Source organism: Cajanus cajan, chromosome 11 (assembly GCF_000230855.2).
Source record: "Cajanus cajan strain Asha chromosome 11, NIPB_CcT2T_4, whole genome shotgun sequence".
Classification (NCBI taxonomy): Eukaryota; Viridiplantae; Streptophyta; class Magnoliopsida; order Fabales; family Fabaceae; genus Cajanus; species Cajanus cajan.
This window is the reverse complement of record NC_138527.1, coordinates 8,247,394-8,274,455: the sequence shown is the minus strand read 5'-3', so window position 1 is coordinate 8,274,455 and position 27,062 is coordinate 8,247,394. Positions and strand designations below refer to the sequence as shown.

The window sequence follows — 27,062 nt, the reverse complement described above, 5'->3', positions numbered from 1 at the left end:
ATTTGACCGCTAGTTTATATATTGAAAGATAATTTAACTATCATATGGTTATCAGTAAGCATGGAAATCTAACTCGCCTCGTGGGTACTTACTCGAACCCGTCCTAATTTAGACGGAAAAACTCGTATTTATCGAGTTCAGGTTCAAGTTTTTCCCTATTGATAAAATCGGGGCAAGGACGGGGACGGAGATGTTAATACTCGTCCCGCCCTGCCCCCATACCCATCCCTGCCCCCGCCCCCGTACCCATCCCTGCCCCCGCCCCCGTTCCCGTGCCACTTAATAATATAATTAAAATTTTATTTTTATATATATAAACCAAAATTAGAAATATTTATATGTAAAAATTTATATTATTTTATTTTTTTTTTAAATTTGTTCATATTTATTTTATAAAAAAAAAAAAAAAATAGGAGCGGGAGCGGGGGTGGGGCGGAGAAACCTGAACCCCGCTGGGAGTAAGGATGGGTACTTAGATTTTACCCTCTGGAGGTATCGGGGTCAGGGACGGGACCGTTTAAATTTGCGGAGACATGGGTGGAATTAGGGAATGTAAAACCCGCCCCCGTCTCGCTCCGTTGCCAAGCCTAGTTATCAGTATTAACATCGACCAAATTGATCATTTTGAGTATAGTATTATACGTAAATGTAGACTTATAGCTTGATAGTTTAACGAACTGTAAAATCAATTTTACTCATTTGACAAACGTTTTTTATAAATTAGCTAAGCCGAATCTCATGTTAATTTATATAATTATAATTATGTATCCCATCTTAAATTTTACAACAAATCTATACTAATATATAAAAGGGATATCCTTTTTAGTAACTACCTTGGTGTTCAAATTTTGTTGATCATTATATCTTTTTGTTTTAAAAAATTAAAAAAAAATATTTTTTTAATCAAATTTAAGAACTTGAAATTAATGGACTAATCATAATACCAATTAGACAAATATACTTTTATTACTTAATATTTATTTTTATTTTATTTTTAATAGAGGCACGAAATGTCTCGATACCACTAGTTATTAATAAAATACATTAAATCTATTTTTATCGAATACAAATTAATTATAAATTTCAATCTCCTTAAATAATCTAAAATTAATTCTTTCAAGTTTAAAAATAAGAACACTTATTCTTTCCTCTTAAAAATGAATAATACATTTTGGTTGAACAATTTATAATCATCATTTTCTCACCTATAAAATAAATGCACATTAAACTACTAAGATTAATCTAGTAGTTAAAGGGAAGAAGTTAGGGTAGAAAAAGAATACCTAGCTTCCATACTTGTTGCATGTTTATAATCTTTTGTATGGATAAAAAAAACTAAAGTATAATTAATGCACACTAAAGTTGAAAAGTTGTACCCAAAATTACAAATAACTAATTCAAGAATCATATCACAAACAAGAATAAATTATAAGCTAAATTATACTTTTATCTTTTATCTTATTTTTTAAATTCATTTTAATCTTTTATCTTTTAAAATATTTATTTTGATTTTTTATCTTTTATATTTAAATCAATTTGATTCTTTTAAAATAATGATCACTTTCAATTTTGTATATTAATTTTGAATTAATTTTTAATTGATTGAAAATGTAAGACTTGTAATATTAGATTCATCTATATTAAAACTATAAAATACAATTGACATTTGAATCCCAAATGATTATAAACATAGTGAAAATCATATGAAAAATATATCTCATAAATAATTAGAAAATAATATAAAATTATATTATTTTAAAAAAATTATTTTCATAATATTTATAATATATTTGATTTGAATTTTGACTGTATTCCATAGTTTTATAAAATTGAATTTTATAAAATAAGTTTCAAGTCTTAAAGGATTTAAAAGAATTATATTGACTTAAATATAAGATATAAAAGACTAAAATAAATATTTTAAAAAAAATTAAAACAAATTTAAAAAATAAGATAAAGGTCAAAAAAATTAATTTTATTTAAATTGTAGCTTTTTTTTTTTGTAGAGTCCTAAATTATAGTTTAGTTTGATAGTTTAATTTCTATATTTTTTTATTACTAAATTTCTTAAAATTCGAATAAAAGTGAGAAATGTTAAATATTATCAATTAAATTGTGATTTTAAATTTATTAATCGCAATTAAAATTTCGATTGTGATAATTTTCACTTTGATTCAAATTAAAGTTCAGCAAAAAATTTATAATAAAAAAAAAATTGGTCAAAAGAAATCTCTTAACTAACTCCTTTAACAAGAAAACTCCTAGATCCAAAGCAACCCATTTGACAAGAAAGTTAAGATAGAATACTCGGTTTACATTCTTGTTGAATGTTTATAATCTTTTTTATAGATAAAAAAATAAATTAATTAATGCACACTAAAGTTGAAAAGTTGTACCCAAAACTACAAATAACTAGTTCTATAACCATATCACAAACAAGAATAAATTAAAAGTTAAATTATATTTTTATCTTTTATCTTATTTTTAAAAATTTACTTTTGAGTCTTTTATTTTTTTTAAATATTCATTTTGATTATTTATTTTTTATATTTGAATTAATTCAGTTTTTTTAAAATAATAATTATTTTCAATTTTATATATGAATTTGAATCAATTTTCAACTGATTCAAAATATAAAATTATAAAATTTGTAATATTAGATTCCTCTATATTAAAATTATGTAATTGACATTTGAATCTTATATGATTATAAATATAGTAAAAAATGTATGAAAAATATATTTTATAAATAGTTGAAAAGTAATATAAAATTAAATTCTTTGAAATTTTTGATTCTCACAATATTTAGAATATATTTGATTTGAATTTTAATTACATTTAATAGTTTTTATGAAATAAGTTTCAAGTTTTAAAGGATTTAAAAAGATTAAATTAACTTAAATATAGGATATAAAAAATTAAAATAAGTATTTTAAAAGATAAAAAATTAAAGATTAAAATAAATTTAAAAAATAAGATAAAGCACAAACGAAAATATAATTTTATCTAAAGTATAGTTTTCTTTTTTAGTAGAGTCCTAAATTATAGTTTAGTTAGTGTACTGACCGCATTTCGCACCCGGGCTCTCAGCCCGGATTGACATTATAAGGGTCATCCTAGACACGCGTTGAACAACGTCAGCCCAGAATCCAGACAGATCACGCCCGAGCCCGGAGATCTCGTCCCAGGCCAAAATCGTTCTCCAATTATACCATATTATGTCACAACGTGATCATATCATATTATATGATATCGTATCATATCATATCTTATCTCAGGCCCAAGACAACCCTAACTCACACAAAGGTATGTGCATTACATATATATGAGACTCATACTCATACAAACCCTAACTTTAGCATCGGAGTCTCTTTTGCAGGTACCACCCCCATCTTGGAGCACCAGCGTACCAGTGAAGGAGGCTCACCAATCTTACCCGGCGGATCAGCTCTACAGCAGATTTCCGGTAAGAAGATTTGGCGCCCACCGTGGGGCCGATCAGACCAAGCTCTCATCAGCCACCTGCATGGTTTCTACCAGAAGCCATATTAGACGAGCAACAGATAACACAAGCAACTCACTACCATGGACAACGATACCGCGACCCTGAGGCGTTTGGTCGAACAAGTCGACAAGATGCGACGACAGCACGACGCCGACCTCCAGAATATGCGTGCCCAGCATGAGAATGACCTCGCGGCGATGCGCACTGCTAACGAAGCAGACCTAGCGGCGCTACGCGCCGAGAACGAGCGCATCCGCACCTAGCTCCCTCGGCATCGCCCCGGCCAGCCACCGCACGACAGCGGTGATCATGAGGAGGAGGCGCATTCAGCCCCCCATTCCCAAGCAACCACCAGGGCACCACATTCACAACCCGCCACACACCGGTCTCATGCATCAACACACAGATCAGGGCAGGGCACCAGCAAGGCCCCCACTCACGTCTCCGAGGGCCAAGAGCCTTTCCGCCGTCATCCCTTTGTGAACGACATCATGGAGACTTCGTTACCCCGCGGGTGGAAGCCCCTCCACCTCGACCGCTACGACGGCACTACGGACCCCGATGAGCACGTCGACGCGTACACGACTCAGGTAAACCTTTACACTAACAGTGACGCTATACTGTGCAGGGTCTTCCCGACCTCGCTTAAAGGACCCGCGCTCCATTGGTACACCCAACTGCTGGCAAGGTCCATTGACAGTTTCGCCACCTTGGTGCGGCGGTTCACGGCACAGTACGCCACCAGCCGACCTCACCACACAACCTCGGCCGCCTTGGCCAAACTCAGACAGAATGACGACGAGCCCCTACGGGCCTTCATGTAGCGCTTCTCTAACATATCGGTCCGGATCCGAAATCTAAACCCGGAAGTCGCCCTACACGCCATGCTCATGGCACTGAAACCCGGATCGTTCGTCGACAGCCTATGTCGCGACGCCCCTCGTGATATGGACGAACTGCGCGCCCGCGCCGCCGGTTACATTCAAATGGAGGAGCACGCGGCCTTCCACGACCAGGTTCGCGGTAAGGGCCCCACAAAACCAGAACAGGGCCACAAAGACAAGGTTAAAGTCAACAACGACAGCCAATTCAAGAAGACAGCCAGGACAAACAGAGCCGGGAGGTACGACTTCTACACCCCTCTGAACGCCCCAAGAGTCCACATTTTGGAGGAAGCCAGTAACAGCAACCTGCTAGACCTCCCACCACCCGGCCACACACCAAACAGTGCTGACAAGTCCAAACACTGTCGGTATCACAGAAACTATGGCCATACCACAGACGAGTGCCGCACACTCCGGGACCGCATCGAGGAACTCATCCAGGCAGGACACCTCGGCCACTACATTCAACGACAGCCAGGCTCCCGAGGTGGCTCCGGAGGCCGGGGACGCGGGAGAGGCCGCGGATCAGGAGCTCGGGGGGACCTACCCACAGGACCTCAGCAAAATGCCAATGGCGCAGTACAGGCTGAAATAAGTCAGGAGACCGAACCAGCCCCCCTGCGGGGAATAATCAACACAATTGCAGGCGGCTTCGCCGGAGGAGGTGCCAGCAGCTCAGCCCGAAAAAGACACCTCCACAGTATCAACTGCGCCCATTCCACTGCCTCGATCCCCTACAAGAGCTCACCACCAATCTCTTTCTCCGATGAGGACTACGCAGGGATCAGCCCCAATCAGGATGACCCTATGGTCATCGGGGTAGAAATCGCAAACTGGAAAGTCCAAAAGACACTCATCGATCAGGGGAGCTCAGCAGACGTCCTGTATTGGCCAACTTTCCTCAAGCTCGACGTCCCCCACTCTCTCATCCGGCCGCACACAGAGCCCCTAGTTGGCTTCGCCGGTGAACGGGTCCACACCCGCGGATACGTGGACCTGCTCACAACCTTTGGCACACCCCCGGACGCCAGAAGAATCATGGTCCGATACCTCCTCGTGGAGACCAACACCTCCTATAACATCATAATAGGGAGGCCGAATTTAAATCATCTCGGCGCGGTGGTGTCCACCCCGCACCTCACCATGAAGTTCCCAGGAAAGGACGAAAAAATTATCTCCGTCAGAGCAAACCAGAAGACAGCTCGGCAATGCTACGCCGAAAGCCTGAGGATCTCCGCGTCCGGCAAGGAGGGCAGGAAGAGTCCCCCCACTACATGCCCCTAAACTCTAATTTCACATTTGTAAAAGGAAAACCGCGCACTCTTTTCCCGCCTCCGTCCTAAACGGAGAGGGTTTTTAATGAGGTACGGCAGGATTATCTAATAATATTCTCCTTTTCGCTCACTCGTTGCATTTCCTTAAATATTACCGCATCAATTACTGTAAACACGAAAATAGAACCCCCGTAATCCAATCGCGCGCGTAAAACCCGAGGTCGAGCACGAACCCCGATATCCTTGATAAAAGGTCGAGTTCGAACCTTAAAAATGCAAACCCGAGGTCGAGCACGAACCCCGGTTTTCTTGATAAAGGTCAAGTTTGAACCTTAAAAATGCAAACCCGAGGTCGAGCACGAACCCCGGTATCCTTGATAAAAGGTCGAGTTCGAACCTTAAAAATGCAAACCCGAGGTCGAGCACGAACCCCGGTATCCTTGATAAAGGTCAAGTTCGAACCTTAAAAATGCAAACCCGGGGTCGAGCACGAACCCCGGTATCCTTGATAAAAGGTCGAGTTCGAACCTTAAAAATGCAAACCCGAGGTCGAGCACGAACCCCGGTATCCTTGATAAAAGGTCAAGTTCGAACCTTAAAAATGCAAACCCGAGGTCGAGCACGAACCCCGGTACCCTCGATAAAGGTCGAGTTCGAACCTTAAAAAGGCAAACCCGAGGTCGAGCACGAACCCCAGCACTCTCGTTAAAGGCCAAACACGCACCTTAACCCATTCATTCGCAAACATCCAAGGTCCAGTTCGAACCTTAATCAAACGTCAAATCCGAGGTCAAGTACGAACCTCGACGCTTTCTTCAAAGGTCGAGTCCGAACCTTAATGGAACCCGCTCACAATTTACGAAGTCAAGTGCAAACCTCGACGCTCTTGTCAAAAGTCAAGGTCGAACCCTAGTAACTCATTCGGAGGTCGAGTCCCGACCACATACCCGAAATCGAGTTCGATCTATGACAAAACATGCATGACCCTAAACTTAAGGGCGGACATGGACCACTTATCCAACCTACTACACTCCGGCTTGAGGTCGACGCAATACCTCGACGCTAATAAATCAAGGTCATCAAGCCTCTACAGAGACACTCACCCAAACAGAAGTTCGAAGTCACGCCCGAACCTCGTTTAGCATACAAGGTCGAGTATGAGCCTCGATGCTCCCCCCTAAAGGTCGAGTCCGAACCTAGCCAAGTCGCCTAATTCAAAATCCGAGGTCGAATTCGAATCTCAACACACACACGAATTCTCCCTTAAAGGTCGATACCAAACCACTAACCTGAGGACAACTTTGAACCCTGGCAAAGCACACCCCACTCTCGATATCGGGGTCGAATTCGAACCTCGGCACGACCAACTTAGGATTGAGTTCTGACCTTGACTCCAGCCTACGGTCATTTATAAACTCTCACAACAATTACAAAGTCACAATTTGAGATCGAATACGAATCTTAACGCATTCATCTACGGCCGAGTCTGAACTTCCGCGAAAAACCATACTGAGCAAGCAACTAAAGCCGACCTCGAATCTCGACGTCACTAGCACAAGATAAGAGGTATCACCCGATACAAAAGCATATAACAGACGCCAAACATGCGCTTCAAACAGCGCGAACAGCCAAAATTAAACCCAAAAAGAACAAAATGGAGCAACATGCATACATGTATACAAGCAAAGTTCACAAGATTCAGTACATCAATTCACGCTAAAGAGAAAGGAAACCAAAATTACAAAGAAAACCTAAGCGGAGGCATTTTCACTGGAACTGTCGTTAACATCGTCCTCCGAAATAATCCTCCCACGATGGACCACCTTCTCCACATGCATTGAGGAGAAGTCGAGCCCGAGAGCAAGAAGTCGTGCCTGACGGGCAGCCTTCTGAAAGCCCCTCTTATGCTCTGCCACGACGGAGCGCTCCATCTCGACGAGCCGTCCTTCCACGGCCTCTTTCCCCGCTGCCAGCTCCACGAGCTCTACTCTCAGCGCAGCAATCTCATCATCTCGACCACCCAGAATGGCCTCACTACGGAGACGCTCCTCAGCCGCCGCTGCCAACTCCCCCTTTAAAGAGGCCACAGCATCCTCTAAGACCCGCACCTGGTCACGGGAGGACGTCACCTCGTCCTCCAAAGAACGGGCCCGCGCCCGAGAAAAAGCGGCGAGCCCCTGCAGCTCCCCCACTTGAGAAGCATAAGCCTCATTGGACCGCAATGCAATCTCAAGATATTTCTGCACCCGCGCAAGGTCGCTACGTGCGGTCCAGAGCTCAGTCTCCCGCCGCTTCGCCTCATCAAGAGCCGCGGTGAGAGCCTTGTTATCCTCCCTCAGGATCTTGTTCGCCTCCTTCCATGGCTGAAGCCGGCCCTTCACCTTAGCCAGCTCCTGCTCTTGCTTGGCCAGCTCCTGCTCCCGCTTAGCCAGCTCCTGCTGCTGCTTGGCCAAGTCTTCTCGCTGCTGGCCCCACTTGGGTTTCCAGTGACTCATTATGCCTATCACCCTCTGCAGCATGACCTGGGCAGCATCAAAACTATCCTCGGGACCGATCCTTTCAATCAATCCCTGGTCCTCGGAGCTCAACGAACCCTGAGGAAAGAACCTCTCCGCGGTCACCCCCGCGCTCCATAATGAATCCATATCGGCGGACGCGCTCACGTGATCCAGCCGCACCGTATCTATCCCCTTCCCAAAGTGATGGGACAGATATTGGGTCCGGGAAGGCCCCTGCGATGAGCCCGCCTGCAAACACCAGTCCCGCATCACAAATAGATAAGGAGACATGCGAGAAAGCCACAAAAACAAAACAAAACAAAAAACCAGACTCACCCCAGCAGCCTGGGTGGCCTGCCCGGAAGCCGGCACCTCAAGATCAGCGGCATTTCCCGCCTGCACCTCAGGCTCGGCGGCTTTTCCCGCCTGCACCTTAGGCTCAGCGGCTTTCCCGCCTGCAGCTCAGGCCCGGAGGCATTTCTTGCCTACAAAAAATCACCCAGATCAAACAGCCAGGCAACATAGCAAAAAGCCAGAGTGAAAAGTCCGAGAAGACAATACTTACCACCTTGGCAACTCGGACGGTCTGCTCAGAAACGCGGACCTCCACCTCAGCAACGCCAACCCCACCCTGCAAAGGGATCCATAACGCCTCAAGAAACAAAGACGGGGAATTAACACGGAAAACGCGTGCATATGATAAGCTACTCACCTCGGCGTCCGGTGCAGTAAGCCCGACACCCTTTACCACCTCCGCCGTAGCCACTGGCGAGGCCTCCTTGGTCGGAGGGCTGTCGGTGAGATCCACAGCGTCCACAGCCCGGGAGGTCGCCTCCTCGACATCGTGAGAAGCGGAGGTCCCCCCGACCTCCTCCTTCCCCCTCTTCCTCTTCCGATGGGTCTTTAGGGAGACAGCATCCTCCTCCGGAGGCTCGGGAACCTCGAGCTCGGAAACATTGTAGCGGTGTTTAAGCTGACGCCACAAGTTTCTGCCCATAATGCCTGCAGAAAAGAAACAGAAACACATCAATAACCGGCAACTACACAAGTCCTAAAAACCTACCAGAGCACATAATACTCACTCTCTAGGCCCCTCTCCCTGAAAGGCGAATTCGCAAGCGACAAGACGAGCTTGCAATCCAACGGACGAGGGAGCGCGACAAGATTCTTGATGGCGGCCGTCTTCGCGGCCGTCACCTTCAGATCCCCCAAACCGTGAAACCGGGACGGCTTGGGACACCAATAGAATGGAAACCTCGGCAAATCGCTGAAGTAGAACACCTCGTCTTCCAAAGGGTCAACACCCACAAGGGCGACCCGGAAAAACTCCTGCTTGAAATTTTTGTACGATTGGGAGTAGGGAGTAAACAAGCCCCCATCCCTACTCCCGCTCAGGGACAAAATGCCATAAGGCGGAACGCCCATCTTCAACTGATAAAAATGAAGAAAGACGCGAAGAGACACCTCTATACCTAGAACTGTACACAGGACCTGAAAAGCCCTCAAAAAACCCCAACTATTGGGATGCAACTGGCAAGGAGCCGCGTTGATGAAATTCAAAAAATCGCACTCAAACTGGGTAAAAGGAAGACAGACACCCAAATCCCTAAAAAAGCATTGATATACATAGAAATGAGGGGGATCAGTAGACCTCCCCATATACACGCCCTCATCAGCCTCACAGGGCTCAAGCCGAATCATGTGGGAAATGGAGGAATCGCAAACCCTATGCGCTCTCCGAAACGCATTCACTTCGAGGAAAGAGCGAAAAATGCTCTGAGCCTCGGCCACCTCGCGTTTGACCCAGTCGTAACCAGGAACGCCCGGCTCTGGGCCCCTAGGTGGCGGCGAATCTTTCTTCTCAACAGTGACCCTTCCGGCGGCCACCACCTTGCCATGCGCCTTGCCCCTGGCAGACGCAGAGGATCCGGCACCACTTCCACCGGCCATGAAAAAAGAGAAGAAGCAAATAAAAAGGAAGTACCTGGTACTCCTCCTCAGAAAACAACCCTACCAAAGAAGGGACTACCGGAAACGACAACGGCGACGGAAGCGCAAAAGAGAAAGGAGGTAAAGGGAACCAAGAAAAGCTCTCGTACTCGAGAAGTCAGAAGAAAGACAGGAAAGAGGCGCGAGAAGAGAGAAAGGCTAAAACTCTCCCCGAAATTCAAAACCGACGCGACACGTGTCAGTTGAAAGGCACACCCGACGACACACTTATTACCAAACCATCATTATAAAACCGTCACTGCCCCCAATACGTCAATCAAACGTCTCCAGTGCATGAACAGTCGCGACACGTGGCGAGCCTCCAGCTAGCGTACGCGCAAAGCCACCTCTCCTCTCACGAGCCCGACCTTAACTCCTCGGCCTACGGCCTTCGGAGCTCGAGGGGCTAGTGTACTGACCGCATTTCGCACCCGGGCTCTCAGCCCGAATTGACATTATAAGGGTCATCCCGGACACGCGTTGAACAACGTCAGCCCGGAATCTGGACAGATCACGCCCGAGCCCGGAGATCTCGTCCCAGGCCAAAACCGTTCTCCAATTATACCATATTATGTCACAACGTGATCATATCATATTATATGATATCGTATCATATCATATCTTATCTCAGGCCCAAGACAACCCTAACTCACACAAAGGTATGTGCATTACATATATATGAGACTCATACTCATACAAACCCTAACTTTACCATCGGAGTCTCTTTTGCAGGTACCACCCCCATCTTGGAGCACCAGCGTACCAGTGAAGGAGGCTCACCAATCTTACCCGGCGGATCAGCTCTACAGCAGATTTCCGGTAAGAACAGTTAGGTAGTTTAATTTCTATATTTTTTATTACTAAATTTCTTAAAATTCGAATAAAAATGAAAAATATTAAATATTATCAATTAAATTGTGATTTTAAATTTATTAATCTCAATTAACATTGCAATTGTGATTATTTTCACTTTGATTCAAAATCAAGTTCAGTGAAAAAATTATACAAGAAAAATTGATCAAAAGAAATCTCTTAACTAACTCCTTTAACAAGAAAACTCCTGGATCCAAAGCAACCCATTTGACAAGAAAGTGAAGACAATTACAGTATCTCTAAGAAGTTCAAAAACTACTCAACAATCTTATAAATAACATATGCATACTTCTAAATTCTAATCTTATACTAAGCTCATAATAGCATAACCAAACACACCCACAGCACCCAAACTTAACAACATGTCCAAACACTCCTTTACCAATTCCACCCTCCTCTTCCTATTCTTCGCCGTCCAAATTTCAACGCTCCTCGCCGGCGACTTCCACGTCATCAATTTCCGGTCCCCGAACCTCTTCCCGGAGGGCCTGGCGTGGGACCCCACAGCGCAGCACTTTCTGGTGGGATCCCTCCGCCACCGCACCATCTCCGCCGTGTCCGACGCCGGCGTGGTGGAAACCCTAATCTCGGACCCCTCCCTCCCGGAGAACGTCACCGTGCTCGGCCTCGCCGTGGACTCCCGCAACCACCGCGTCCTGGCGGCGCTCCACGCCCTGGAGCCCCTCCCGGAATTCAACGCCCTCGCCGCCTACGACCTCCGCTCGGGGCGCCGCCTCTTCCTCTCCGCCCTCCCCTCGGCCGCCGGCGACGAGCGGCGCCCGATAGCGAACGACGTGGCGGCGGACTTCGGCGGCAACGCGTACGTGACGAACGCGGCGGGGAACTACATCTGGAAGGTGAACAATAACGGAGAGGCGTGGATCTTCTCGAAATCCGCGAGGTTCACGGAACATGCGGTGGTCGGCGACACAGTGTATAGCGTGTGCGGGCTGAACGGCATCGTCCACGTGAGCAAGGGGTACCTTCTGGTGGTGCAGTCCAACACGGGCAAGATGTTTAAGGTCGATGCGGAGGATGGCAGCGCCAGGGAAGTGCTTCTGAACGAGGATCTCATGGGCGCGGACGACGTCGCTTTGAGGGGCGACGGCGTCGTTTTGGTTGTGTCGTATAACAAGTTGTGGTTCGTGAAGAGTAACGATGGCTGGGCCCAGGCGTCGGTGTTTGACAAAATTGACCTTGACTCGGAGGGGTTCCCTACTTCGGTTGTGGTGGCTGAGAGCGATAGGACGTACGTCCTGCACGGCCGCGTCATGGAGGGCACTTTGGGGATTTCCCAGAGGGAGAGCTTTAAGATTGAGGAGGTTAGGTCTCCTAAGGAGAATCAAGGGGAGAATGTTTGGATCTACGTTATGCTCGGATTTGCCTTGTTTTACTTCCTGTTTTGGAGGTTTCAGATGAAGCAGCTCGTCAAAAACATGGACAAGAAGATCAACTGATTTTCATTTTCAAACTTTGTATTTTATTTTATTTTTTGCTGGTGCAACTTTGTATTTTAAGCTCAACGACCTTTTTCTTTTTTGTTTTAATTTAAATAGGTGAAATATAAAATTTATGTTCCTGTGAATGTGAACGTGAATGTGTCTTGTTGCACGATTAGATTTTTTTTCCCTCTTTTGACTATGGGTTCATACAAATGGTGATTTAGGATCTAGGTAGGGTTTATGTTTTTTAATGACAAAATTTAGGAATTGTGGGACATTAAAATTTTACTTTGTGAAATATACTTATGGAGATCTCTTAATATTAGAAATGAAATGTTTCTAATAAGCTTTTGTGATTTTTAATTTGACAAATAAAAACTTTAATCAAACTGAACATCACTAAATTTTAGTTATTATAATATATAAGAAAAAAATGATATAATATATTAAGGTCTTTTAAATATTATTGATGAAAAGAATGCATTTTAACAATGTCATTTCCACTTTATCCATTAAAACTAGTAATTTTATAATAGTATTACTTTGTTCCTCAACTTTGTAAGACGAAAATTTAGTAGTCTCATAATTTAAAAAAAATGAAATTTTAATCCTCAACTTTAGTTTCCATCACCCAAATTGGTCATTGTCATCAACAAAACATTAATTCTATTAGTTTTTTTTTGTCTAACTTTTAACTTCTCTTCCTTCCTAATTTTCTCTCTATTTTTTTTATTTTTTTATCTTTGATTGTCTCTCTTCTTCTCTTCTCATCAATATTGCCATTCATCTCTTACACCCACAACCTCCTCTAAATTTCTCATCTTTTTCGCTTAAATCTATCTATTCATACACTCATTGGATTGAAAAAAAATATAAAATAACACTAGGAAATTTCGTCATAATTGAGTTGACTCTAGTTAAAGGAAAACAAGGAGATTAAGATCATCCACCATAAGTATTTTTTTTTATTGAATTCACAAAATTTAACATGACTTGCAGTTAATTTGGTAGACTAGTTCAATGACACTCTATACACTAAAGTTTTTGTTGGAGGCTTGGCCCGAGAGACTAAAAAGGAGACCATGAAAGAGTATTTTGAATAATTTGGTGAGATCTCGGAGGTTCTTGCCTTCATTGATAAGGCCAATGGATGTATTCTACTCGATCTATGGTTATGGAGCCCTAATTGATTCTTTGAAAATAAATAATAATACTAATAATAAGAAGAACTAAGATCAAGAGTAAAATGTCAATTTTTGAATAATGAAGAAAAAGAATAAGTGAAAAGAGTTGTGATTTAGGTCCTTGTAATTTTTTACCCATTTTTTTACTATTATTTAATTTTAAAAGTTAGACAAAAATTTTATCATTTAAGTCTCTCATGAGGTGACTATGATTGTTCATTTAAGTGACAAATCACATAATTGATTATGCGTGTGATACCTTTCTATCTCAAAACATTATAAATAAAGTATTAACAAAATACATTTAAATGAAATGATATTACAAACATCTAAATATAATCCACCATGTAAAAAGGTCCATAAGTCATTTAATAAAAACTCTTTAACATAAAAGGAAAATAGTCTTAATAATGAGTTTGAATAATAAGGCATTGATCAACCTTTTGAAGTTGTCAGAACATCATAAGAAAGAGGAGTTTAATTGTGACTTAGCCATTTTCTTAAAAATTTTACCCTTCTGAACTTTCACTCAAGGACACTCACTTGGCCATGGGAGAGAAACTCCAGTATTCTCTGCCTCTGCAAACACCACAAGTATTCTACACCTATTTAGGCATCACGAGTATTCTCCACCTCTCCAAGCATCATGAGTATTCTCCACCTATCTAGGCATCACGAGTATTATCGACCTTTCCAAGCATCCACTCAACCATAAAACCCACTTGGCCATGGGAGAGACAAAATATAAGTATTCTTTCACCTCTTCAAGTTACCAAGGTATTATTTCATTGTAGCCTTTCTAGGCTATCACTCTCTCTAAACTACCCATATTCCATGGGTTCTCCCTATCACTCTTCTCACTACCAAACTTCTACTTGTTTGGATGATTTGGGATAAAAACATATTACACAGAAAGAGAAAGTGTTTGGGGAGGGGGGGTAATATACAACTAATCAACACTAATGGGTTAGACTCTTCATGGTAGTTGTGCTAAACTTCACTCCTTTTTTTCATTTTTAATTTCATAGAAGCGTTGGAGTATAGAGGAGTTGATTAATGACTTGGAATGATGTAATTTATCTCCTTTAATTTTTTATAGCTATATTTGGTGAATATATATAGGCTACATGGGATGAGCTAGTCGTCATAGCATGTCTTATTCCACAAGTTTTGTACTAACATCACATATTTTTCTTACATTAGCAAGGCTTCTGAAACAAGGTGCCTATAAAGCGTGTTCTGAGTTCTATTTTGTCTAATATGGAACTTTACTAATATAGTCTCTGTAATTGAGTATTTTAACCTTCAAATGGCCAAGTTAATTTTTGAGATCTTCATAAAACTTATAGATAAACCTATCCTTAATCATTAGGAATTGGTTTCATCTTATTTTGACCTCTATAGCATAAGATATTCCCAAAACATTACAGCAACATCATGTTGTTTTAAAAAGATTAATGTTTCCATATTGTAGGGATACTTTGTCCATAATAGAGACCTTATTAGCCCACTAATTCTTCATCAAAGTTGTAGACAATTTTTCTATCTTTTCATAGCCACTAAGTTTGGCTCAAAATCATGTATACAAGTCTAAATATGCTCAAAATATTGCATTATGTAAGTGATGCAACTAAAAAAGACATTTGCATCTTGATTGCCATATTTTTCTATGATCTAGGCTTTTCTAGTGCACGAGTTCTTAATAAAGATTATGTATAATTATTCTAGCTTTCCATCATCACAAATTTGGCTCAAGATCATATCTACAACTCAAGATATGTGAAAAATACAACAACTATGTTTTGTAGTCAAGATTGACATCATTTGCAACTTCTTTTGGAATTTTGCACATGATCTAATCCATATAAGTGTTTGACTTATTCATGAAGAATGTAGCTACTTCTTCAGGTTTTTCATATCCACCAAGATTTCTTCAAATGAATTCCTAAAGCTCAAGATATCACACAAAATGGATTTCATAGTCTTTTGAAGACTTTCACTATCGAATGAATAGTTGACACATCCATTCTGAGTCATTCTAAGTTATACGTTATGAAGATTCATTATGATATTTATGTCATATTGATTCTATTTTATTTGGCTTAATCATGTTTTTTCTCGTCCACCTTCTAAGAGTAATTCTAAATCAATCTTGAGTTTACTTTAGTTGATGTTTTGAATACACTAAGCAAACTCATCAGTAGCATTAATACTCAAAAGGCTTATGAGTTTTGCTCATAAGGTTTGTTATAGTTAAAACATAAAGGGTTTTGACTCAATACACTTTTTACAAAACTTCACACGACATAAAAAATCATAAAATAAATCAAACTCCATCTATAACTAAGAAAACATAATATCTTTTACTACCCCCAATGTCACAATATCAAAGCAAGACCCAACACCAACCAAAGCACTAAGCTTCCTCTCCCTCATGTTCATCCTTGTATACCTACCTTAGTCTTGTAAAAACAATCAACTTAAACAAAATAACAAACCACATAAATATAAAAGAGTGAGAATTTATCTCATCCATGTATAACATATACAAGACATAAAGGCAATACTAACATAACATATATCCATAGTAAACATCAACATAATATATCCAACAAGGTTCGTTAATCTCAACAACACCAACACATTTAATCCAATTAAATATCAACATAATGTATACTCATGCGACATATACGTCTAACTCTACATACATGTTGTGTCAATCTCCATCATCACCAATATAAGGAAATCTAGGAGCCATGGACTAGATCACTACACACTGGATGACCCACTCAATCCACTCTTAACTAGGGGATATCTACCAGGATCTAGTTAATTATAAAGTATTATAGTTGGTCATGTTTATTAAGACCAATCCAACACATCATTAGGCCTAAAGCAAATTTTACAATGAGACCTTTTTAAAATTAATAATATCTTTTATTAAAAATAAATAATTTAGATATGGGCCTTGAAAAAAAATAATTATATCTGTATATCTTTTAGACTGAACTTTTAAGAATACAATAAGTAACTTTTGAGTTATTAGCCTTAAAAGAATTATATAAATATTAATATAAAATAATTTTTTTGAAGGTTTGCTCAAAGCACGAGCCTTATTGACCTCATGCTTGGGTCGGTCCTAGTGGTTACCTCTTATTTTCATTAGAGGTTTCCTACCATAACACCCTAAGGTCTAGGTAGATGACCATAAAGACCCTTTTACATAGATTTACAGTACTTCACTAAAGAAAGCATGCATACAATGAAGGGACTCTACACAAAACTCAATACAACAATCACAAAATACACAACTTGTCAGACCTTACTGTCTAAACTTCTCCAATTTATATCAAGCTTTGCCTAGATTTCATTGTTGTTAGGCCTCAGCTTGGAATGAATCATCTCATCACATCATCACCAAACATCATCACCAACATCATTTCTCATCACATCATTCATCATTACCATAATACAATTATCGTTACTTATACCCTCATTATCTCCTTTCATCACACTCTTTTTTTTATCCTTGCTTAAATATAATTATATGTTTCTTCCTTTATAGCCTCACATTTTTTTTTTTTTTAATTCTAATAACTTTACTACTCACATGCTTCTTTACTACTAGTTATTTGTTAAACTTAATTTAATTTAGTAAAGATGTGGCTTATAACGAGGTAAGACTCGTGCCTAACACGAAAAGATCAGGGACATCTGATGGAGGACCATCCTTGAAGGCTATAAAACTTTTGACAAGGTCTATGGTTAGGAGATTAGAGAGGATGTGCTTCTTAGACCTTTGTTTATTATGAGCATAGAGTATGTGTTCTCCTCATAATTGCTTAGTCTCTTATTGTATATACTTTGTATAGCTTTCTTTTCATTCCTCTTTATATAGTAGTTAAGTGTATAGGTTGTTTTTACCCTTATATTTAGGGGTGTATATTTCTTTGTTTTTACGTCACACCTTTAGGATTTAGAGGCATGTTTCATTTTGCAATGTATTCCCTTTGACCTTGTATTCATGGTCACCATATTTTAGTTTCTTTAAGTTTAGTAGTTGGAGTGGAAATAGTCATTCTAGTGGTGTGACAATAACCATTCTAGGTGGGATGGAAGTAGTAAAGGTGTGGAAATAACCAAAAGTGATATTGGGCTTGTTTTTCTTCTATTGGCCTAAGGAATTGATTTGGGTTGGTTTAACCTTCATTTGGTTAACCAAAGAAAACCAATTCCTTAGTTTTTGGTTCGACCAAGACAAGCCAAAGGCCACCTTGGTTGCCCATTTTGGCTATTATTCACCTTGGTACTACTTCTCCAACCACCTAGAGGCAAGAGAATACTTGACACTTGCTCATTGTCTTTTTTAGATCTAGGTGTCTCCTACATATCTCAAACATGTCCACATGGCTTGTTTGTGATTGGTGAAACTAGATCTAAGTGTCTCCTCCTTCTTTCCTAGATGTTTAGCTTCCTCTCCAAACTACCTAGCTCTATATATAGCAGTTTTGACCCATTTTGTACTTACTTTGAGATTTATACATGATTTGTACGAAACTACCTTTCCAAATTCTCTCTCTCAATGCTTGTTTCTCTCTTTAAAATTATTCATTTTCTCTTATCTTTTCTTGTGGTGAGAAATTGAAAAGGTTTATCATTCTTTAATGAGTGTAGCGCCATCAAGGAGACTCTCTCATCATCTTGTGTGGTGAAAATGGATTCTACCATCATGGAAGCCATTGAAGAAACTTGAAGGAGTCCAAGAAGTGAAGATCTTTCCCTCGAAGCTTGAAGGAGTAACTACATCAATCTTGTTTCTCCTATAGTTTCCATCAACTTTATCACATTCACACCTGACATGGTTTTACCTGCGCTCGATGTGGAATTGTGCTTGATGTGGTTACTTCCATGCTCGTCACACCTAACGTCATCTCCCTAAAAAATGACGTCAAAACGGTGTTAAGTGAAACATTCCTCACATAGCGCACAGAAGTCAGGAAACGCTTTAACTTTTTTTCTCCTGACATAACTTTCTCCATGCCCAACACGGAGAACTACGTTTATGATGCCCAATGCCATGAACACGTGCCTATAGCTGCTTCAAATTTTGCACCTCACAAAATCACGAACCTCGTGATCTAAGCTCTCTAAGACCCATCCAAATTCACCAAAGTTTCCTTATGTCAAAACAGTTAGTAGAACAATTATATAACACATACAAAACAATCACTTGAAATACTCCAATTCATCCATTTAAGTCAAAACTCCCAAACAAATAAAAATCCTCAAATAATCAATCCATCATAGTTTAATTCATGAAATTACAATAACAAGATAGAAAATCATACTTAAATCATACATACATGCATCTACAAGATTCAATCAACAACTTAAGAGGCTTAGGAATCACCTCACTACTCATACCCTTCATATGTGCCGATAGAGGAGACATTTTCACCCCTTTATCTTAGATGACAACCTCCGAGGCACTAACATGCTCTTTCGTTGCTTTTGTCGCTACTATGCACATTCTCCAATGTTTTTGTCTAGAGTTTCATCTACAAATACTCTTAGAGTTTAGAAAAAATGCGTAAAAATGACCTTACCTTTTTTTAATAAGTCCTAAAGTTAGGTTCAAGAGTCCAACCTAAGACTCCTTTCTTAACCCACAACCTTTTTAGTTTATTATATTTAATAAAAAAAGTTTTTATATTATAAACTCAATAAATCAAATTAGTTAAGTCTATAATTTAATTCTTTTTTTTATTAAAGCACTTATTTTATTTAGGGTAAAATACCATTTGAGTCCTTGAAAGTGTATGTTGCTAGCAATTTAGTCCTTGAAAATAAGGAAATTATGAATAAATCCTTGAAAGTTCTAATTGTTACATTTAAGTCCTTAAAAGTAATCACTTATTATTACTTTAATCCCTAAATAAGATTAATATTACCATTTAAGTCACATGTTTTAGTTGAATTGTGGACTAAAGTGAATAACATTTTACACTTTTAGGGGCTCTTTATGAATTTTTATACTTTTAGGAATTTTACACTTTTAGGGGCTCTTTATGAATTTTTATACTTTTAGGGACTAAAGTGCAATAATACGCTTTTAAGGACACAAATTGTTTTACCTTTTAATTTAATTTATGGAAATTAGAATTTTATAGTGTGACATATGACGTGTCAACTAATGACTTAACTGACAAATTTAACGTTCTGTTGACAGCAAGAACCAATTTGAGTGACAAAAATCAAAGTTAAAAATTAACATTTCATTTTTCTTAACTCAAGGATTATTATGTCACCATCCCACAAAGTCATGGACTAAAGTGGTACTTTACTCAACAATTTTATAATGAATTACCCAATTAAGCTTTCAACTAACATTAATGACAAGAAATACTTGAAAAGGAACCAACAATCAATACTATTTATGTGTTTGGTAAGAGGAAAGTATAAGAGGTGAGAAGAATTAGAAGGAAATTGAAAAATTGAGAGAATTGAAGAGAAGTATAAGTATTTATATAGACTAAATTGCACTTTGTGACTCCAAATTTTTGCTTTTTAGAAAATTTTGACCTCAATTTTTTTTTTCTTTCTCATGAATGATGATGTCTCTTAACTTTTAGATTTTAGCAATTTGTGTCTTTTTTTAATGGTCCATCAAAATACTAACGATGTGCTGACGTGAATATACTTAATGATATGTCATGCCTAACAAAGACTTGATTGCTCTTTAAGCCCCTAACCTTTCATTTTTTTTTTTTGGTTAATCTTGTTCCCAAGTAGTTTTTCTTGTGATTTATGTCCTTAAACTCTTAAATTTGGGCGATTTATGGCCTCCCATCAATTGTTTGTCAAAATACTAATAAAGTATCTATCATTTGTGTAATTCTAATGGGTCTAAATGTATAAGAAAAATGTCTTAGTGAAAATTTTATGGATAAATATTGAAATCTTAAGAAAAGTGGAAACTTGATGACATCATGTCCTAGGGCCAAGTCCTAAAGTAACCAAGAGGAGTGGACTAGGCTTGAAGGAAGAAGACTCAAACTCTTATTGAGCTTTGGGTTATCTTAGTAGCTTACTTTATTTTCTTTGTGTATATTTTCCTTGTAAATATTTCCTTCATTTTTGACCTTGTATTATAGGATTTTTGTCCTTATATTGATTTTATTTTGAAGGTGTAATTAGTAGTTTAGGAGAAGTGTAACTAGCTAAAGTCGTGTTGGGCTTATTTGGCTTGAATGGGCCAAGATCCATTATAGTCATGGTCTTGGAAGTCTATTTCCTTATTTGGACGTCCAACACCATGTCCATTTGGCAATCCAAGTGGCTAGCTTATCACATGACTTTTGATAGTGACTTCTCAACAACTTGTTTAAGTAATCATTAGTTGAGTAGTTGTAATAATTATGTTATGTATTTGGACTTAACTTAAGCTAACCTAACTTATTCTTAAACTATAATTAGCTTAGCTTGCTCCGTAAATTTTTAGGCATTTAACTAGAGTTGGTTAGCTTAAGTACTAGATAGTTAATCTTAGTTACATTTAACCATGGTTAGTTTAGCTTGTACCATAAGCCCACCAAACTCTATATATAGTTTTTCTTTGTACATGGTTGGTCATTTTTTAAGAATATATGAGATAAAATTTTGAGTTTCTCTCCTTCAAAAGTCTTAGTCCTCTTCCTTGGAGAAATCTCTCCTTAAGATCTTTAATCAAGAAATTTCTCCTTGTGACAAGATCATCACTTCTAGCTTATCTTTCTCCAAAGAAAGTGGCACCTCATTCTCTTATCTCCCCAACCATTTTTTGTTTCTAAAGTTTGTTGCATCCATGAAAGAAGATGGAGTACAATAAGAAGACTAGTAGAGGGAATCAACAACCATCTCTCCAATGATTTTCATCTAAACCAAAAAGTGGTATCCCCTTTATACATAGTAAAGTTCATATTATACCTTAAAAAATTACCAAATTATAAGTTGTTAAACTACATAAATTCATATATAATTTTAAATTAAAAACATACTATATAAATTATTTAAGTATGATAAAAAATGTTTGATTTACAGGAATTAATATACAATTAAATATATAATTATATATGTACTATAAAAATAATATAATTCATATACATAACAAAAGTTAAAAGTTGTCTTAGTGGTTTTGTACGTCTTAAATTATTACGAAATTATTATTATTATTATTATTATTATTATTATTATTATTATTATTATTATTATTATATATAACTAGATTAATAAATCTAATTTTAAATAAGTTAACAAATATAACTTTAAATATGTTATATGTGTGCAAATCCTTTTTTAATTTGCGTGATTAAAAATAGTTTACTTCATTATTTTTAAAATTTAGAGTTTAAAATATATATAAAAAAAACTTAACGTAAGAGGAATAATTCATGAATACTTATGTATACTAATATGTACATTAATGATTAGGCTATAATAAAAGAAGATAATCCTATTGAGAAAAAAAAAAAAAGCTTTCTAAATACTATGTATCACATTTGGAATATTCTAAATAACAAATCATAAAGATGAAGGGAAATGGCAAGTGAATATGGGACTGCTAGAGTTTATATTTTTGATTTCTTGATTTCGTATGAACATGGGATGAAAAAGTCAAAAATGTTGATAATTTGATTTTTTGTATTATAAATTTATTTATTTAATTATATTGTCAATAGTGTAATATATATATATATATATATATATATATATATATATTATTTTTTAATATATCATATAGATAAATAGACTAGCCTATCTGACCTCAAATTTTTTTTAAGCCTAATCTCATTCTTTTTAAATAAATAAACTTTTTAAAAGTCTAAACATAACCATATTTTATTAAATAGATCAGACCATATGCTCATATTTAAGGTCTGACCTATTCTTATACCTTATCACATGCCAAGAGTAGTTTAGAGGAGAAATGAAATATTAAAGTGTCATTGTAATGTTTCTTATGGATTGAACTCATAATGAATGAGGTCCATTTAAAGGTAGGTAATAATAATGAGGAAGATGTTTGTTTCTCACAAGTCAAACTCTCAGTGTAAGGCTCTATGCTATTAGGTTATAAAATTGCTAAGGAACTTCTATATATATAAATGAAGCACCTAAAGCATTAATGAGACACAACATATGTATCCACATAATACACTTGTTGTGGATGAAAAACTAGTTGCTTTTCACTTGAGTGCAGCTAGCAGTATATTGCGTCATCTCATGACTGTGATTTCATAAGGAGGTTTTTAATGGAAACCTTAAGAGTAATTAAATTTTTGTAACATCACCTTCAAGTTTCTTCTTAGATTTTCCTTCTTGACACTCCTCAAGCTTCTTTAATGTCTCTAGTAGAGGAGGAAACCTTTAAAATCACTGTCAATAGTGAAGAACTCTCTTCCAATGGCACCACTTCAAGGAAGAAGATCAACAACTTCAAATATCACCACACTCTTAGGAAGGGGATAACAAAGTTGAAAGCAAATCAAAGAGAGATTTAGGCTTTTGAGAGAGAGAATTCTTAAGGAGAATTTCTTTCAAACTCTATAATATGCTCAAAAATTGAATACAAATAATTCTAAACACCTATATGGAGTTTAGGTAGTTTGGAGAAGAAGCTAGTGTCTTAGGTAGCTTGGAGAGGAAGCTAGACATCTAAGAGATAAGGAGACACTTAGATCTAGTTCCTCCAATCATAAATAATATAGGATACATGTTTGGGACATGTAGGAGAAAACTAGATGTAGAAGAGCCAATGAGCTAGTTCCGAGTGTTCTCTTGTCTTTAGGTGGTTGGAGAAGAAGTTCTAAGGGTGAAAACTAGCCAAGGTGGGTGGCCAAGGTGTCCTTCGCTAGTCTTGGCCGAACCAAAAAACTAAGGAATTGGTTATATTTGGTTAACCAAATGAAGGTTAAACCAAACCAAATTAATTTCTTGGGCCACGAGAAGAAAAACAAGCCCAATACCACTTTTGACTATTTCCACACCTTCCATCATCTAGAATGGCTATTGCCACACCACCAAAATGACTATTTCCACTCCAACTACTAAACTCAAAAAAACTAAAAATGGTGACCATGAATACAAGGTCAAAAGGAATACATTTCAATAAGGAACATGCCTCTAAATCCTAAAGGTATGACCTACAAATAAGAAAACATACACCATTAAACACAAGGGTAAAAACAACATTTACATTTAACTACTACATGCAAAGGAATGGAAAACAAACTATACAAAGTAAATACAATAGAAGACTAGATAACTAGGAAGAGAACTCATACTCTATGCTCATGATAAACAAATGTCTAAGAAGTACATCCTTTCTAATGGCTTCTTTTAGCCTCCTAATCATAGACTTTGTCAAAGGTCTTATGGCCTTCAAAGATGGTCCTCCATCATAGATGTCTAACCTTTACCTTTCTTGGACTTATCTCTTCCAAATGGATCTTTGGGAAGTAGGTTTCCATTTGGTTTCTTGCATGCGTGGACTTTGTAAAAGTCTAGTCTGCTAGACTACGTGGTTTATTACAAAAAGTTTCAAAGGTCCATGCAAATGTTAGTCACTCTATGAGAGGTAAAATTTCAAATCTTTGTTTTATGTTCTCTTGCAAGGATCTGGTGATGGGAATTCTTTTCTTTTACAGTTTTTTAGCCTACGATTCTCAAAATTAGGTGAGAAGTATATTAGCCTCATGAAGTCCATAGCTTGTCATAGCTTAGCTAGGTGGTTCCAAGGATACTTGTCAGTTGGCGTGATAGATATATATAGTCGTTATAATGCATGTCTTTTAGGAGCTCAATTGTTGGTATATAGATAATGCATGTCTTCGGTATAAAAAATTGGGATAAATAAAGGAGACCTCCCGTTGTTTCCTTTGGCAAAGCTTAAGCTTAAGTTTCTTGCGGGGAATGTAGAAGTATGGAAGCTAGCTTTGCTTCGATGGAAAATTAAATTAGTCTTCCTACCTTTCTTACACTCTTTAAGTTGATTTGTACATGTTATATAAATCCGTGTCCCTTATAATTAGTTGATTCCAACAAGGGTTTAACAACAACAATTGTTGTAAGGTTGAAGTTTGAAGTTTCCTTGAGTGAGGGATTTGAAGATTCTTTGCCTCTTTTAGATCTAACTTTTGGTGACACCAATGAACCTCACTACAAAATGTTTTCCCCTATTGTCAACATATAAAAATCAGTTATGAAACAATCAATTTTGTATATAACTTTTAAAATCGCGGGCAATAGCAGATTTTAAAAGTGTTTAAATGTACAATATTGGTAGGAATAAAATTGATTATGAAACTGATTTTGTAGATCCAAAAAACAACTTATTTTGTAGATCCAAAACAACTTATTTTGTAGGTCCTTTTTCCACCATTATTTAATATTTAGAATTAAGGGGAGCATGATCCAGTAACCAAAATTGCTAAAGGAAACAAAATACAAACTGTATTTTCAAAGCTTAACTCAGTTGTTGTTTAAAACAAAATTTCCCTGCTAGCTGATCAACACATTCATCGGTAAATATATACATGCATCTTTATTCTTTAGTTATACCTAATAGAAAAACTTATTTTAGTAGTATTTTTCCCTACCATGGTAATATTTCAATTCATACGCGCACACAACCTTTTCTCTCAACCTCCTAAAATGGAAAAAACAGCACTCAATATGAAGACTGAAAAATAAAAGAAAAGGCTCAAACCCATGTACATAATAGACCTAAGGAAGAAACGTAAAACGTTGACTCGTTCATCAAAAATACGCGAAATAGAACAAATGTTTCGTTTGATAATGTAAGGTTGTTTATAACAAGCATCGAACAAAAAGAAACTTCTTGCAACTCAAATCACCCTAATGTTTAAGCTGAATTTATTCTCCTATTAATAATAGCATGATCTGACAATACCAAAAGTAAAAAAGACAAAACGAAAATTAACTAGATCATATATATTTCTCATCATTGACAAGTGCTACTAGGGACAAACAATATAGTAATCATTTGGGAATGAAGCTTTGTTGTCCTTGTAAGGACTAAGCTTATTGTGACATTGAGAAGGACCAGATGGTATCACTGGCCCTTTTGGTAGTTGGTTTTCAAACATGCTTTTGAAGTCCCTTAAGTTTCTCATGCACTCACCAGTACTTGAAACCCCCAAGAGAACAAAAACTGCTACAATAAAGAGAGTGAAGCAAGATCTTCCAAAACATGGCATGGCTAGCTTGTTAGTTGTTATGCTTTCTTCTGTTTCTCTTGAATATGACTGTTAATGGCGTACTCTATCTGCCACTGCTTTCTGAAGGAGAATATCTAATAATATAGACAGTGTTTGTTAAGAAAACGGTGGAAATGGGACATTGAATTTTTGTCCCATCATGGAAAACAAAATGTATTAGTCTTGCGGTTTTTCAACGCCCATGACGCAAATGATAAAACATCAAAAGATGCTTTTTGTAATGGAGTTAGTTTCTTTTGAACTAGTGTTTGAAACGTTGCTGAGTTGAATATATTAATGTAATGCCAGCAGCCGATTTAGAAAACAGGGTCACAACCCATAAAATGGGACTTTTGAAACTAATGTTCACCAAATTTGAACTTGAAACACTCTGTGGGGTTATGTGTAAGCGGGCAAAACTACATACTATATATTAATGTGTGGGGTTATGTGTAGTACATAGCAACCCCAATGTTTACTTGATTAATTTTATAAAAATAAAAAAAAAATTAAATAAAATCCTTGCTTTTAGAATACTTAAAGATGGTCAAGTTCTAGTTCTAGTAATATTAAATATTTAGAGAAATTTTTTTAGTGTTTATAGTAGTTCAACTTCACTCAAATAAAATTGTCTTCATAAAAAATACTATGATTTATACCAAAAAAAGAAAAAGATTAGTTAACATGATTGATTCATTTCTTACTTTCTTCTTCTTCTTTTTTTAACTATTTCTAGAGCAACCTCTTTTTAATCAATTTTTCATCCAAAATTCATTAAGTTATGAAAATTATTTTCTAAAGAATTGTTTTAAAAACTAAAAGACAAAAATAACTAGGAGAAATGTTTTATTTCTCTTTGTATCTAATTTCTTTAATTATACTAAAGTATTTCAAGTATAAAATTTTTGAAAACAAAAATGTTAAGAAATGTGCCACCATTCTATTCCGAATTTAATTAAATAAAGATTTTAATTAAAAAAACATAATAAAAGCTATATATATATTTATTTATTTTTTGCTTAATAATCATTATATAGTGTAGAAGGGTATACAATTCTTGAAATAAAACTATAAATAAAAAAGTAATAAAATAACTACATAAATTCAAAACAAGGTATAAACTATCTAATTACAGAATTTTAAGCATAAAATATAA

At 37.5% G+C, this 27,062-nt stretch overlaps 2 protein-coding genes across 2 annotated transcripts; both read left to right on the top strand.

Moving 5' to 3' along the window:
* Positions 1 to 4,389: 4,389 nt before the first annotated feature.
* LOC145953331 (uncharacterized) lies at positions 4,390 to 5,673 on the top strand. The gene is made up of 2 exons (XM_083067271.1): positions 4,390 to 5,353; positions 5,480 to 5,673. Exons 1-2 carry the CDS (start codon positions 4,390 to 4,392, stop codon positions 5,671 to 5,673), a joined length of 1,158 nt encoding a protein of 385 aa, XP_082923397.1.
* Positions 5,674 to 11,188: 5,515 nt separating this feature from the next.
* Positions 11,189 to 12,608, top strand: LOC109798090 (uncharacterized). The gene has a single exon (XM_020358299.3). It carries the CDS (start codon positions 11,386 to 11,388, stop codon positions 12,478 to 12,480), a length of 1,095 nt encoding a protein of 364 aa, XP_020213888.1. The 5' UTR covers positions 11,189 to 11,385; the 3' UTR covers positions 12,481 to 12,608.
* Positions 12,609 to 27,062: the final 14,454 nt, after the last annotated feature.

Coding starts and splice junctions, on each gene's coding strand:
- LOC109798090 (XM_020358299.3), top strand. CDS start 11,386: ATGTCCAAACACTCCTTTACCAATTCCACCCTCCTCTTCCTATTCTTC.
- LOC145953331 (XM_083067271.1), top strand. CDS start 4,390: ATGCTCATGGCACTGAAACCCGGATCGTTCGTCGACAGCCTATGTCGC. Junction 5,354..5,479: donor GCCCCTAGTTGGCTTCGCCG/GTGAACGGGTCC, acceptor ACATCATAATAG/GGAGGCCGAATTTAAATCAT.